Source organism: Dermacentor albipictus, chromosome 3 (genome assembly GCF_038994185.2).
Source record: "Dermacentor albipictus isolate Rhodes 1998 colony chromosome 3, USDA_Dalb.pri_finalv2, whole genome shotgun sequence".
Classification (NCBI taxonomy): Eukaryota; Metazoa; Arthropoda; class Arachnida; order Ixodida; family Ixodidae; genus Dermacentor; species Dermacentor albipictus.
In genome coordinates, this window is record NC_091823.1 from 70,832,869 (window position 1) to 70,847,184 (window position 14,316).

At 50.4% G+C, this 14,316-nt stretch overlaps 2 protein-coding genes across 18 annotated transcripts in view; one reads left to right on the forward strand and one right to left on the reverse strand.

The window, feature by feature from the left end:
• The window catches only part of LOC135914317 (guanylate cyclase soluble subunit beta-1-like), a 969,460-nt gene that overhangs the window by 577,323 nt on the left and 377,821 nt on the right, over positions 1–14,316 (reverse strand). The window lies entirely within an intron of this gene.
• LOC135914316 (guanylate cyclase soluble subunit beta-1-like) overlaps positions 14,228–14,316 on the forward strand; it is a 219,282-nt gene continuing 219,193 nt past the window's right edge. The window contains exon 1 of the mRNA XM_065447108.2: positions 14,228–14,315. Coding sequence (XP_065303180.2) covers positions 14,313–14,315 — 3 coding nt within the window. The 5' untranslated portion in view covers positions 14,228–14,312. The remainder of the gene's footprint in view (position 14,316) is intronic.

Sequence of the window (14,316 nt, forward strand, 5' to 3'; positions counted from 1 at the left end):
TTACGCTGTAGTTTGTCATGGGTTTGCGCGTAAATGGCACTAGTGCGCTTTTCTCGGAGGAAATTTCCAGGCCTCGATTACGGAGGTAGATAACAGTTTGGGTGGCAGCTCTCTGAATTCTCGCTCGAAACTGTAGGTGTGTTACTGTAGACGTCCATAAGCAGATGTCATCCGCGTACATTGATAGCCTGACAGTGGTTGGCACGTGCTCAAGGAGAGCAATCAGGGTTACATTAAATAACACAGGGCTAAGTACGCCGTCCTGGGGGCCACCGCGGTAGCTATAATGTAGACAAGTATGCCCTTCCTCGGTGCTCACAAAAAAGGATCGCATGGAGAGAAGTTCGATTTCGCGAACGAAATAAGCGGCTGGGTGTCGTTCATCAACCCGCGAAGGCAGTTTCATCCGTTCCAAGTTTAACATTTTTAATATTCCTCGCGCTTGATTGCTGTTCTATAATTTCTAATAGTGTCTTCCGCCTGGGAAAACCTTGCTGTGAACAGGTCGTGTCACATGTGCGAACCCGCATTCATTGTGGCTGCCACGGCCGACAAGCCCAGCCAATGACTCATGTGACGTGTCGCCAGAATCACTGCTCGTCATTGTGGTATCTCCCTACCGCATACACCGGTTTCAGTCTGGTGTAATCGCTTTCTGTACTCGGGCATGCTTCAATGTTAGCAACATCCTACTTCGCCAGTGCATCCCGTTCACAAAATTTACTTACGAAAGGCCCTTACTAATGACTTCCACTAACTCTTCCTAACGTCTTCCAGGGGAGGTAGTCACTAGAAGCTCGACGACACCACGAATGTTATTTTTTTCTGATTTTCATTACATGGTGAGAATTACCCACTCCACTTACTACACCAGTCGCATTACTACTTTTCTTTATTATCTTTTTTTTTTCATTACGCGATTCGTGTGACATCGCTAGCTTGCTTCCGGCATTTGTCGCAGTCACACTCCCACGCATCGTTTGCTTCTCTATTGTTTCATTCAATTGCGCGTTTTTCTCTTCTCACAGTGTTGTCACTTCCTCCCCGATTTCTCTGTGCTTTCAATTCCTGCTCTTCTCGACTTCCCACGGCGCGGTCGATAAGCTCACGCCATGGCGAATCAGTATACCCCCCTCCACACGCTTTCTTCTAGCGCCGTTTCGCTGGAGCATAAACCGCGCACTTCCTGCAATTCGAAGCGGAAACGCTCCGTCGTGCCAGCGAGCGGCCAAAAATTGCATTTGATATGCGACGCTCGTCGTCTTGTTCCGAAGGTGTAGCATGGCAAAACCTAGAGCGCGAATCGATTCCAAGGCAAGACACGCATGGGAGCGCCTTCGGCGGCACCAAAAGAAGCAGACTTACGTGTGTCGCCTCTCTCCCGTTGTCGCGCTGTCTTATTAAAGTACAACGGAGAAACGCGACGATGGCGTCGCTCGAGCTTATTAGCCTCATTTGCGTTAAAGCCGTTAGTCGGGAAGCGCGCAACCAGCGACAGCTGTAGAAACCCTCTGTTAGCTGTCATCGGAGCTAAGGAATCATACAGTACGAAAGGCAACGGGACGAACAGAGCCTGCAGAAAGGAGAGAATTTCACCATTCAGTGTGGCCACTTAAGTATCCTGGGCACCTCGTGGCTCGTCGGACGCGCCTGGGTGTGACGGAGTATGGCGGAGGAGGTACGACGGCAAAGTGCCCGTACCATAGCCGCGGAAAGAAGTGCTGGAGCAGCAACTCAGTGGCGGAGATGCAATTTCCGGACTGGGCATTGTCATCGCAGTTTCCTCTGATGTTTGCGCTCTGTACAAAGCTTTCTTCCTTCTCTTTTTTCTTCGCAGCCACCTAAGCAGCAGCAACCGGAACTGCTTTTTTTTTTTTTGCTAGCGCGAGAAAGGTGACAGAGAAACGGAAAGAACGCAAATTGAGCGCAGCCTTATTGTTTTTACTTTTACTCCCACTACGCGAAGTGCGCAGGCGGAAACGAAGTAACAGCCGGATGCACAACGGTCAGTTCCTCTTACGTGGGAGGTGTTGTGCCATTACCACAAGCCCGGATCCCGAATCTGCAAGATGCAGAATCTATCCTGCGAGCGCCACAATTCTCCCTTCACAAGTCAAGATGCTGCGCCTTCGTGCGGGAGAGGCCTCGGCGAAGCAGCGTGTTTAAACGTGTTCGCGTGTGCCCGACAGCCCGGCGCCGCACCTCCCTTGCCTGGAGGTCACCGCGCGCGCGAACTTTGAACCGGGTGGCCAGCGCGGTCGCTGGTTGGACCCCTCGGACGACCGGCGTGTGCTGACTTTGTATTGGGCCGTTTGAGTGACAATGGGCCTCGGGGATTATAAAAGCAGCGAGACGCCGCCTGGAAAAACAGGATCTGCCGACCCCACCTGGAGAGAGGGTCGCTCCCGACTGGGGTGAGATGTGTCACGCGTTTTCGCCGGACGCCGTCGTGCGAGAACAGTCGCGTTTGTGTGAGCTCTCGGCCCCAGTGCCGATCCGTTCATGTCCTGTATGATAACCTGTATATAATGTATAAAGTCCCTTTTGTTATTCTCATCGACGCCAGGCTCGGAGTCTTCGCTACCAAAGCTCTGTCACGAAACGGGTGACGAGCGCTACGGGACCACAAAGCCGTATTCGTGGTGCAGCGGTGCAAGTTCGTAATACTGGCGGCACCGGTTGGATGTCGTAATACTGGTGGCACCGGTTGGAAGTTCGTAATACTGGTGGCACCGGTTGGAGTTCGTAACACTGGATGGCAGCTACGGGATTGACCGGCATCAGCTACCTCGGCGCGGTGAGTGCCTGAAGTTTACCTCAAACACCAGACTTTCTCTGACACAGGTTATAGTAGCTTAGGGAAGGATTTGGTGTTGCATTGTGATAACCTTGTGTGTTTCAAGCCTAGTAAGAGTGTTTTGAAAACCAGGGGATGCTGAGGGGGTAAACAGGGCAGTGTGTGATATACTTGCATATGTCTTACTAGTAGTGTTATAGTAGCGTACGGCAGGTATATTCAAAAAGGGTAAACAGCAGGAGGACAGTGTGAACGATGGAGAAGTACAAGGTGAAGGAACTTCTCGAAATTTGTGAGGAGTTGGGCATTGAGTTGGGCTCAACCAAAAGAAAGAATGCGATCCTTGAGGTCATGAGGACTGGGGACGTAACGGCTGAGGAGGCCGCTGAGGCCTGGGCGGATATCAATGAACGACGGGAAAGGGAGGAAAGGAGAGAACAGGAACGTCGCGAAGAGGAGGAAAGGAGAGAACAGCAACAGGAGGAAAAGAGGGAGAAGGAACGTTGCATGGAGGAAAGGAGAGAGATTCGTGAGCACGAGCTTAAAATGAAAGAGTTGGAGACTCGAAATAGCTCGCCAGCGCCTAGTCTCACTTCTAACGTTCCAAGAATACGCGATCAACTTCCACCCTTTGTCGTCGGAGAGGATATGGCCAAATACCTCGTGAAATTTGAGCACGTGTGTGAACGGAATAGCATTGAGCGATCCCTTTGGGCACAGAATCTGTTAGCCTTGCTTCCTGGGGAGGCATCAGACGTAATAACTTGCTTATCGAAAGAGGCGTTTGAGAGCTACAGTGATGTGAAGGAAGCGCTACTGCGGAAGTACAAATTGTCGCCCGAAGCTTTCCGGCAGAGGTTCCGGTATGCAAAAAAGGGTAAGGAGTCGAATGTTGACTTCGCGTTTCGTCTAAAAGCCGACCTGGTGGAATGGCTGAAGGGCGAAGAGGTTTACGACGACCGCGACAAAATTGTCGAATGCATCGCGTTGGAGCAGTTCTACCGTTGCATTGATGAGGATGTCCGGCTCTGGCTGCAAGATAGGCTAAAGGAGGTTAAGCTAAACAAGGCAGCAGAGTTAGCGGAAGAGTATTACACCCGCCGCAGCTTGCACAGCAAGGCGGTGCGCGTAGAAAAAGCTGATAGAAGAGATGGGTTTTACGGGAAGCCCGACGAACGGAAGGAAATCACGCGTCGCGAGTTTCGGGACGACGAGTCCCTTCCCAAAGAAACTGTAAGGGATGGACAGAATGCATCTCAGAATGATGACGATGGTCCGAAACAGCGAAACGAAATGACGCGTTCTTTTGAAAAACGGAGACCGTTAACCTGCTACAATTGCAAAAAGCAAGGGCACATCGCTGCAAGCTGCCCAGAGAGAATTGCTTTTGCAACGATACAGGAAACTCACAAAAACATACGTCTATTGGAGCCCTATGTGCAGGAAATTAAGGTAAACGGCAAGAAGTGCCGAGCACTGCGGGACTCTGCAGCAACTATGGACGTTGTTCACCCGTCTTTCGTCTCCTCGAGTGATTTTACGGGAGAGTGCGTTAGGATACGGCAAGTGGCCGAGAAGGAGAGTGTCTGTTTACCGATCGCAACGGTTAGCATTGAAGGAGAATTTGGGAAACTTAACGCCGAAGCCGCTGTGTCAGCCGCCCTCCCGGAGCAATTTTCCTACCTCTTCTCAAATAGCTCGGAGCAGCTGCTGAGGGATCAGGGCAAATCATTCTTTGCCGACGTGGCGTACATGGCCCCCACGCGATCCAAAGCGCGCCCGCTGTCGAGGGAACTTGACTTAGCGTCGGTGAGCGAAAGGCGGTGCGGCACACGGACCGATCACGGTAACTGGAGTGGCGAGCAGTCACGGGAGAGGCAGAGCTCGGAGGCTGGCCTAGACGAGCGGGTCCTGGAAGTGAGTGGGAGTGACGCGTGCAGTGCTAGCCGCGATATAGACTCGACGCCGCAATTAGGCGACGCGGGCTCCACACTCGCTCCGGTTTCCGCCAGCCGGCAGGAGCAGGCTGCAGTTGAAAGAAAAAGTCTGATTCGCGAGCAACAGGAAGATTGTTCATTAGCCGATCTGAGGAAGAGCGTCAAACGGGGAGTGGAAAAAAAGGGGGATTCATTTGGCAAGGAATCTGGCTTATTGTACCGCCGCTACACGGATAAGCAGGGTCGCAAATATAAGCAGCTTCGGATTCCGCGAAAATATCGCCGGGAAAAATGAATGACCTCATTTGCTTCCTCAGAAGTATGTTTTCGGTCCAAGCGATTTCAAGGGGACCATTCTATTTGTCATTATTATTGATGATTAATAATTGTTTCTATTTTGTTGCGTTGATAATTTGAAAACTGGTTGTTTGAGCCTTGTGTACTGGATCGTACACCTGCCTCCTGTTGCAGCGGGAGAAAAAAGGGGAAAACAATTTAGTTAGGTTGATTTGAATTATGGCCTTGTCTGGTGTTTGACGGGAGACAGAGGGCACTTGTTCGTGTTGGGTGTTGCCTTTTGCCGGTCAGTTTTGCAAGCTGCAGAACGACCAAGCGGGACCAGTGGCGAGAAGCAAGGTCTTAGGAACGACCCGAGCGGAGCTGGTCAAGGTGCCTTGGCGACGACGTGGTGAGCAGAGCTCCTGTCCTGGCGAGTCGGACCTGGGCACGTGAAGTTACCTGGCGTCCCGACATTGGACGTGAACTTGGACGAGCCTGACGAACGTGCGCGCCTGGCATCCGAGCCACGTGGAGGCAGCTCGTCTTCCCGGCGCCTTATCTGAGGGCGGGGATGCTGTTGTGCCATTACCACAAGCCCGGATCCCGAATCTGCAAGATGCAGAATCTATCCTGCGAGCGCCACAATTCTCCCTTCACAAGTCAAGATGCTGCGCCTTCGTGCGGGAGAGGCCTCGGCGAAGCAGCGTGTTTAAACGTGTTCGCGTGTGCCCGACAGCCCGGCGCCGCACCTCCCTTGCCTGGAGGTCACCGCGCGCGCGAACTTTGAACCGGGTGGCCAGCGCGGTCGCTGGTTGGACCCCTCGGACGACCGGCGTGTGCTGACTTTGTATTGGGCCGTTTGAGTGACAATGGGCCTCGGGGATTATAAAAGCAGCGAGACGCCGCCTGGAAAAACAGGATCTGCCGACCCCACCTGGAGAGAGGGTCGCTCCCGACTGGGGTGAGATGTGTCACGCGTTTTCGCCGGACGCCGTCGTGCGAGAACAGTCGCGTTTGTGTGAGCTCTCGGCCCCAGTGCCGATCCGTTCATGTCCTGTATGATAACCTGTATATAATGTATAAAGTCCCTTTTGTTATTCTCATCGACGCCAGGCTCGGAGTCTTCGCTACCAAAGCTCTGTCACGAAACGGGTGACGAGCGCTACGGGACCACAAAGCCGTATTCGTGGTGCAGCGGTGCAAGTTCGTAATACTGGCGGCACCGGTTGGATGTCGTAATACTGGTGGCACCGGTTGGAAGTTCGTAATACTGGTGGCACCGGTTGGAGTTCGTAACAGAGGTGTGCGTTGGCGCAGACACCTTGAAGGCAGAGTAACTTCCATGAGGAGGGTGAAATAGAATTTACGAATGGACGCTCCTTGTCTGTCACCGAGGGCGGTTTTAATGAATGTGAAGGCTGAAAAAAAAATCGTCCGAGGACATCTAAGCACTTTTATCAGTTTAGAATGCGAAAGCACAAACGCCCAATTGAACGCCGCTGAGCGGTCCTTCGAGTTTTGCGCTGCTAGTATCGTGCCATAGCGCTACGTGCTGCCCAAGCCACCAAGCAGAAGCAGCCTGTGGTGCTAATGCCACGTGCCACCGACATCCATCGCGACTATGACCGAAGAAGCAACAGAGGCCACCAATGCCGGCAGGCAGACGCAGCAGCTAAGCCCAGTGGGTGAGAGAGAGAGAGAGAGTGAGAGAGAGAGAGAGATACGCACCCCGCGACGGCTTCTGAGAACACAAGCGAAGATGACGACGTTACGGCGATTCCCTCTCACGCAACACATGGTGCGATAGCGCAGCAGCAGGTGTTCTCTTTCGCCCTCTGATGCGTGGAGTCGCGCTAGTGATGTGGCGTCGCAGCCAATGGGAACTCCGTCCAGGCGCGCACGTGACATGGTTTCGCAGCCAGTGGCATTGCGAGCTTAGGCGCCGTTTCGCTGCTACAGATGAATGACGCCTGCGTTTTCGCTCAACGGACCATTTGCCGCTTTCGCATAAGAAAAATATGAGTGTTAAATCGTTATCGAAAGTTGGGACGGGGGAATGAAACTTGCAACGATTGACTGACGGGCTAGTTGGTTCATTATGACAGAAAGAACAGCGTTTCAAGACGGGACACAAGGGAGGAATCAATGACACACGCAGTGCAGTTTGTGGTGTGTGGTTCTTCCCTTGTGTCCCGTCTTGAAGCACCGTTCTTTCTGTGGCGCAATGAAATGGGCATTACGTATGCTTGCAACCTGATAAAAGTTATGTCACGCGGCCCCCCTAGTATGCATGTAAGGTTTCTCCCATAAACACGTGTCTGGGGACAGCAGTAGCAGCTAGAAAACTAGTCCGCGTTTCAGGCCACAGGAAGTTCACAAGAAACCAAGCTCACTTTTTTTTTTCTTGACTTCAATGACTCCCAACTTATCACAATCTTTTCACTCATATAGTGCTCTTCACTCAGTGTGTTAAATTTACTTATGACTATCTCGTGCTAATTGCGCAAAAATTGCTGGAAAAACACGGTTATCAATAACGCATTTATATCCTGTGAACACTGAGTTATTGGGGTCAGTGCACTCCAGCAGAGGCTAACGGCGAAGCAGACAGCATTGCTCTTTGCAGCTACGGCTACTCGTTGTGCTGGAGACCAGCAAGATGCCGTAGGATGGATTTGTGTGCTTGAGCGTACGTATATTCGCATATCTCAAGGCATTCGGTAACCGTGTAGCGTCTTGAATATGACGCACAAGCGCCATTAGATCCTTCATGAAAGTTACTACGGTCTCAATGCAAGCACGTCTTAGGCAGAAATTGTTGATTGTTCTTAGTTCAAAAATGCTGGTTTATGATTACCCTGTAACGCTCACAGTGCGATAATGTGAATAATGAAGATGGGCAGTGATTGGTGCCGACATTAACCACGCACCAAGTTTTTCGCAGAAGTGTATGGTTGAATTATTCGGCTGCAATCTATGCATACCACTCCCTCCGTGGCAACACGTCTTACTCATGTGGACGTGAACATGTGAACACAAGCACTTCATTAGTTACGTCCTCCAGAGCACAGGTAGTGTCCCGAATATACCGAATGCATAGCAGATAATGAGATGCTGAACAATATAACAAAGAAAAAAAGGGAACGAAAGCATTGAGAGAACTTTAACTGAAATGAACACTAAAAAGAAACATTAAATTAGTTTAGATCGACAAGGTGTCCCTTAAAAACTATTTTCGTTAATTCCCTGCAATCGATTTATTATCAGGACAGTTTATGGAGGTCGCCGTTCTGTTTCTTGTTTCGCGACGAAACGTCATTGCTGGAACGCGAGTGCGGCGTCATACTTTCTATATTTATTTCTCATGTATTTATCTTTTTTTTCATATTTAGGCAGTTGTGGCTCTATAAGCATTCTCGAAAGTTGCTTTCAGTTTCTGGCTCTTTCAGGGAGTCTATTATTACCAATAAAAAAATTCGCTAGGCCGGAGCAGACGCCCGCAAAATCTGTGACATCACGGCGATGCTGCTGCGGGAACTTCGAGGCGGCGTCGCCACGCGCATTTTGAGTTGGCGCGTTTTCGGGTCACCGTGCCTCCTCTCACGGTAAGAGCGGCGTCTAATTTTGTAATTGCAGGAGGGCAATTTGCTAATACAGCTCCAATAAACTCTTTTTTTTTTCTTTTCTTCCGCAGTATCTCTTCAAGCTACGGAATGCTTACGACTCAACTCGCCAAGTGCGTTTGCTGATGACATCACTCGCCGTTCAGTAAGCGCAGTCTTTCTCGGAAGCTGAAGTTCAGGAGGCACACCGACGCGAAATAACGCATATACGCTGACACCATACCAACGCATGGAGAGGATCGTTATAAAAATTATGGGGTTTTACGTGCCAAAACCACTTTCTGATTATGAGGCACGCCGTAGTGGAGGGCTCCGGAAATTTCGACCACCTGAGGTTCTTTAACGTGCACCTAAAGCTAAGTACACGGGTGTTTTCGCATTTCGCCCCCATCGAAATGCGGCCGCCGTGGCCGGGATTCGATCCCGCGACCTCGTGTTCAGCAGCCCTACACCATAGCCACTGAGTAACCACGGCGGGTAGTATCGGCATAGCGCCCCAAGCTGAGCAGTCGAACAACTCGTCGAAACGTGCCTACGTTATTTTATCCGTCAGCATTAGGTTTGTCGAAGTATAAAAAAAAAATTGTAGGTGAAGTGCTTGAAGCTGGTCACGCGGCAAAGGCAACCAACGTCTGTTGCACATCGCTCCTCGAACAGGCATGCCCTGTGTTGAGTGAGCTACCGAACAACACCTTCCAATGTGGCGAGCATGCTTTAAATCCCGGATCCGGGATTTCAAAGAGGTGCGACATAATGCTAACGCATTTCTCTCGCATTTGCTGCTAAATCGCCACTGATATTGTTCACTCCCGTGCTCCGGTGTTCGGCGTTTGGAAAGAGGCCCAATGCAGATACGGCAGGCGCATAGAGAGAGCGCCTCACTTAGGTCCCTTTCGACCATGTTCTCCACCACCGAAAGCACTGCGTCGACGTGTTTCCATAGTAACCCTACCCCTTCTTACCGCGCGCCTTCGCGTTTGTAGAGAGGCAACCAAGTGTGCAGCCTCCCATGCGAGTTTCGCGGTGACTCCCAAGGCGGCTTGGCGCGATCGAAGCCGATGCGAAAAATAAACCCGCCTTCCGGTCATAGCCGAGAGAGGTGTTGCCGCCCGGTTAACGCATCTCGGTGTCACTAATTGGCGCGCGACCTGCATTTGGCGTCTTACAAATGGATAGTTAATGGGGCCACGCCGTCCAGCGTAGGCGCGGAACGCTGCGGACTGCAGCACGCGAGGTGGCGCGCATGTTTCCGATGCTTTCTTAGAGCGCGTTCTCCCTCTCGAGCTTGTCGTTTTCGTCAGAGCCGCTGCGCTTTCTTTGTTTGTTTCCTGCTTTTCTTAGCTTTAGCTCCTGCCGTCGCCAATTTTAACGATTCGTGTGTATATATAGGCATACACAACGTTTTTGTATAGGGATACCCGTGGTGCAGTGCTCCCTTCGATAATGGCAAGCGTCCTGGGTGGTACATAGCTGCCGCCCTCAGTGTATCTGTTCTATTAAGCTGCAGTCGCGAATAAATGAGCTTGTCCTGGGAGGAATTCTTCACAACGCGGGAGAACTTCCGACTGCTCTTAGTTCAAATACAGGCGTTCAATACTGCGTGTTCTTTCATACGTGCGTGGCTTGGATACAAACAATATTTCTTCAATGCATGCTAAAAAGAGTAACCTCTGACTGACGACACGGACGTGTCTTTAATAACGTACAATCCAGAAGAACCTTGCGATTTTCGTTTTTGTTGCTCTTCTTAAAGGCCAGAATACATGGAGCGAATATGCGACGAATAGTCGGCTTTAGACGCCCGGCGGCGTACGCGCGACGCGCGGCGGCGGAGAAAACGTCGTTCGCCGCCGATCCAGCCGGTGCAGAAAAATTCGTCGGGTGGCGACGGTACCGGAAGCGGCAAATGAGCGGCACCTCAAAGCGAGCCAATCAGGTCTCACTATCCGCCCCGACTTCCGGCTAGGCTTCCCCGCTTGTCCGTGTATCCCCATCCCGCTCCATCGTTCACGCGGGTCTTCTGCTTTTCGTACTCATGGCATCCAAATCGGTTAATAAGTTAATAACAGCCATGGTTAGACAAGCTCACGTGCGCTACTTTCGGCTCTGCTTGCTTCGGCCGCGCGAGCGTTGAGCCACAGAACAGCGCCGCGGAGTTGGAGGTGCCGAAAGTTGTTTACCCGCCAAGTGTTGCCACAACGTATAGCATCACCGCTTTCTTTAATCTACATCGGCACATGAATCTCTCAAACACATAAAAACACTAGAAGTCATTTCTAAACAAAAATTGACGCGTTTTTAGAGTGTTCCGCCATGCAAAAGCGATAATAGTTGTCGTTAAAGTTCTTTTTTTGTGTGTCATGTGTTTCCCTACAGCGCATTTGCCTCGTCTATATTTGAAGTAGTGGCTTAGCGCGAATCAAACTGCCTAGCCACACCGATAACAACGCAGCGACGCACCGGCGGCAGCCGCCGTGTCTTCGCTCCATGTAGCGCAGCCCGACGAACATATGGCGTCGCGGAGCGGCAGATTTTCTGCCGCCCGAACTTCGTCGTAAAAGCTCGCTCCATGTATTCTGGCCTTAAGGGATTCTTGCGTCAAAAGCGGTACGCTGGTCGGTGATACAACCAGACTTTATCTCCGGTTGGCTTCCCTTTACCAGCCTTCGCGGAAAAGGTGAAGAGGGGTACACTAGATGATAGAAAGAATACATTAAGAAGCAATGAAGGGAAGGTAGCCCAGTAAGCGACTATCTGTGTAGGCGCTGTGACACAGTCTGTCTAGGCGCAAGATGGTCACATAATGTCAGTGTCACGTGCGCAGGCATTCACCATCACATAGGGTACAGTGTCACCCAGGCACCGTTGGGGGTGGTTTACGTAACACAGCAGTTCCTTTATGGCCGCTCGTGAGGGCGTCCGTGCAGGCCAGTGTCCAAGAATTTTGTTTTCTGTGAGTTAGCAATTACCCAGTGTGTGTTGTCTCTGAAATTACACACTGTAAAATTACAGAAAGCTCCACAACGAGTTCTTGCGAAATAACTCTGAACACTTTTCTTCGGTCAATATTAATTGTGTGAGAAATTTTCACACTTCAGCTCTATCGAAATGTGCTGACCATGGCGAAGATTCGTATTCCAAAAGCGCGGATCAATATTGGATCGCCCAACTCTCTCTAAAGAAGCCGAGCACAGTACACAATCGTCTACAGTACATAACGACAGTACACAATCATCACATATAATAAATTCGGTTAACGAAACGAATAGGCGTTGTCGGTACATTTTCGGAGAGAATTTTCTGCTACAGGAAACGCTATTTGGCTGGCGCCGTTGCTATTTGGGCCGACGAAAGGCTTCAGCAAGCTAATATTTATGCAGATCCTACGCACACGTTGGAGCCTGGGCGACACGCTTAAGTAAATCCTACACCACTAAATGTGACGCATACAGCTGTGTTTATCATCATCCCGTGCAACCCGTTACCTCGTGAAATGTTTATTTTGTCATGCACCGTACATATCGCAGCATTCATCTCATCACATGTTTAGGTTTTGCGTCACACCGTTCACAAGATATATGCCAAAGTGCGAGCGCAAATTCAGGCGGGTTCACAGTGTGAGGTGTCTACGCAGTTATTTCATGAGGACGGCGATGTATGAGGCTTGTCGAGCAAGGAGTCGTAGTCAAAGGAGGGCTCAGAGGGAGGCACCACAACACTTGTGTAAATATATTTCAGGCTTCTATATCCGTAGTGTCACAACGACACGTACCGTTATATAGGACTCTCCAAAAATTGGCTATATACTCAGTGTTACGTACCTAGTGCCACAAGAATGGGGTAACCTGAACATAATAAATTTTAACAGTTCAAGGAAGCCGTTGAATAGTATGCGCTAACCCATTGAGAAGTATGCGCGCTTTGGATATTTTTATGGGCCGACGTTGCATGTACAGGTTCTATTCGTGATTTATTGTTTATTTATGCAGAACAGAGGTAGGTTCGAAGGCACTAACTTACTGGTAAAAATTTCGTGCCCCATATAAGCCCGAGCATCTAGCGACACATACCACAATGGTCCCACACATCGTGTCACCATTGTGTAATCAAAGAAGTTGATCAATAATACGCGTTATTCTTTCAAGAGACCTGTGTGTTTTAGTGATACCTGTGAGCCGACATTATAGTTAGTACACGCTTATGTCATAATTTTTAAACTTTACTGTGCAAACCACGTTTGGGCTCCTTAGCAATAATCTCTGTGGGTCCATTCTGTTTATTTACAAGCCCGTCTCGTGCTAGGCACAACCGTGTCGAGCTAGGCAAAGGACGCCTCGTTTCAAGGAACAGCTCAACTCGAGGTCAAAACGAAATGATAAAACCAACTTAAATTTATTTCACCGGTAGTCCAAATAATTATTGGTTTGGAGCTTTTTTAATTAGCCAAGAACTACTAGCCAGGAGGCCAACAATGTTCGCCTTACTATCAGTGGGTGCACGTTAAAGAACACCATGTAGCAAAATTATTTCAGCCTCCAATTAGACCGCTCTTCATATCAGATCGTAGTTGTGGCACGTGAAACACCAGAGTTTATTCATTTTTTTTTTTACTATGGAATTTGTGAGTCAGGACTCACTGACAATATTTGTAGCGCGCGTGCAGTAAAGCTACGAGAATTTCCACGTGCAATGTGGCTCTCGTTACTCATGTGTGCCCTTGTTATCCTTTCTTTCTTTTCTTTTTAGGGCAGGCTGTCACTTACCGCCTGCAGATGACGTTATTACGAATATCACATTAAACATAGATAAAGGAACAGCCATAATCATTTATATTGTGGCAGTACACTTTCTAAAACACCTTTTAGAGCAAAGCATGAGAAGCGAACAAGCAAAAACACCAAGGACAAGATGGGGGAAATTACTTGTACTTACTAGTTTAATTAAATAAATTATAAATGAATGGCTATGAAAGTGGATGAAAAAACAACTTGCCGCAGGTGGGGAATGATCCCACGCATTGCGTTTATCATTTATGATTTCTTTAATTCGATTAGTAAGTACCCGTAATTTCCCAAACGTTGTCTTTGGCGTCTTCGTTTGTTGGCCTCTCATGATACGATTAATAAAAAATCGGGCCCCTCGGTAAACCCGCTTTCTTCTCGTTGGTTTTAGAGCAAAGGTTGCACGGTCGCCCGAAAATTGGATCCCCGTCGCAAAAGGGTCCTCCGTCCGCGCAGAATCCCTTCGCTTGAGCCGGCGGCAGGAGCGCCGCGAACAAGCGCGCGTCTCTAGCGGAGCGCACATTCTTTTCCGGCCGCCAGCGCGCAAAACACTGAGCGTCCCGCGGCGGGCGAGCGACCCGCGCACCCGGCGCGCCGGCCGCGCCCCCGCCTCCCTCGCCCTCTCTTCCCGCGCTTCCCCCTCCTTTCCCCGCGCGGCCCTTCCTTCGCGCTCCCACTTGGGGAGAGACGCGGGAGCGGCGGCTTTACGCGCTCGCGCACAGAGTGTGTCTCGGCCGCGCTGACAGCGGCCGTATGGAGGACTGGTGGTCCGCTCGCCGCGCTACTCGTGCCACCGCCGACGAAACCGCCTTCGCCGTTGTTTCCGCCGCCGCCCCCGCAGGCTTTCAGCGAGGAGGAATAGGGCGACCGCTTATAGGCACGGCACGGCTTCAGCATGG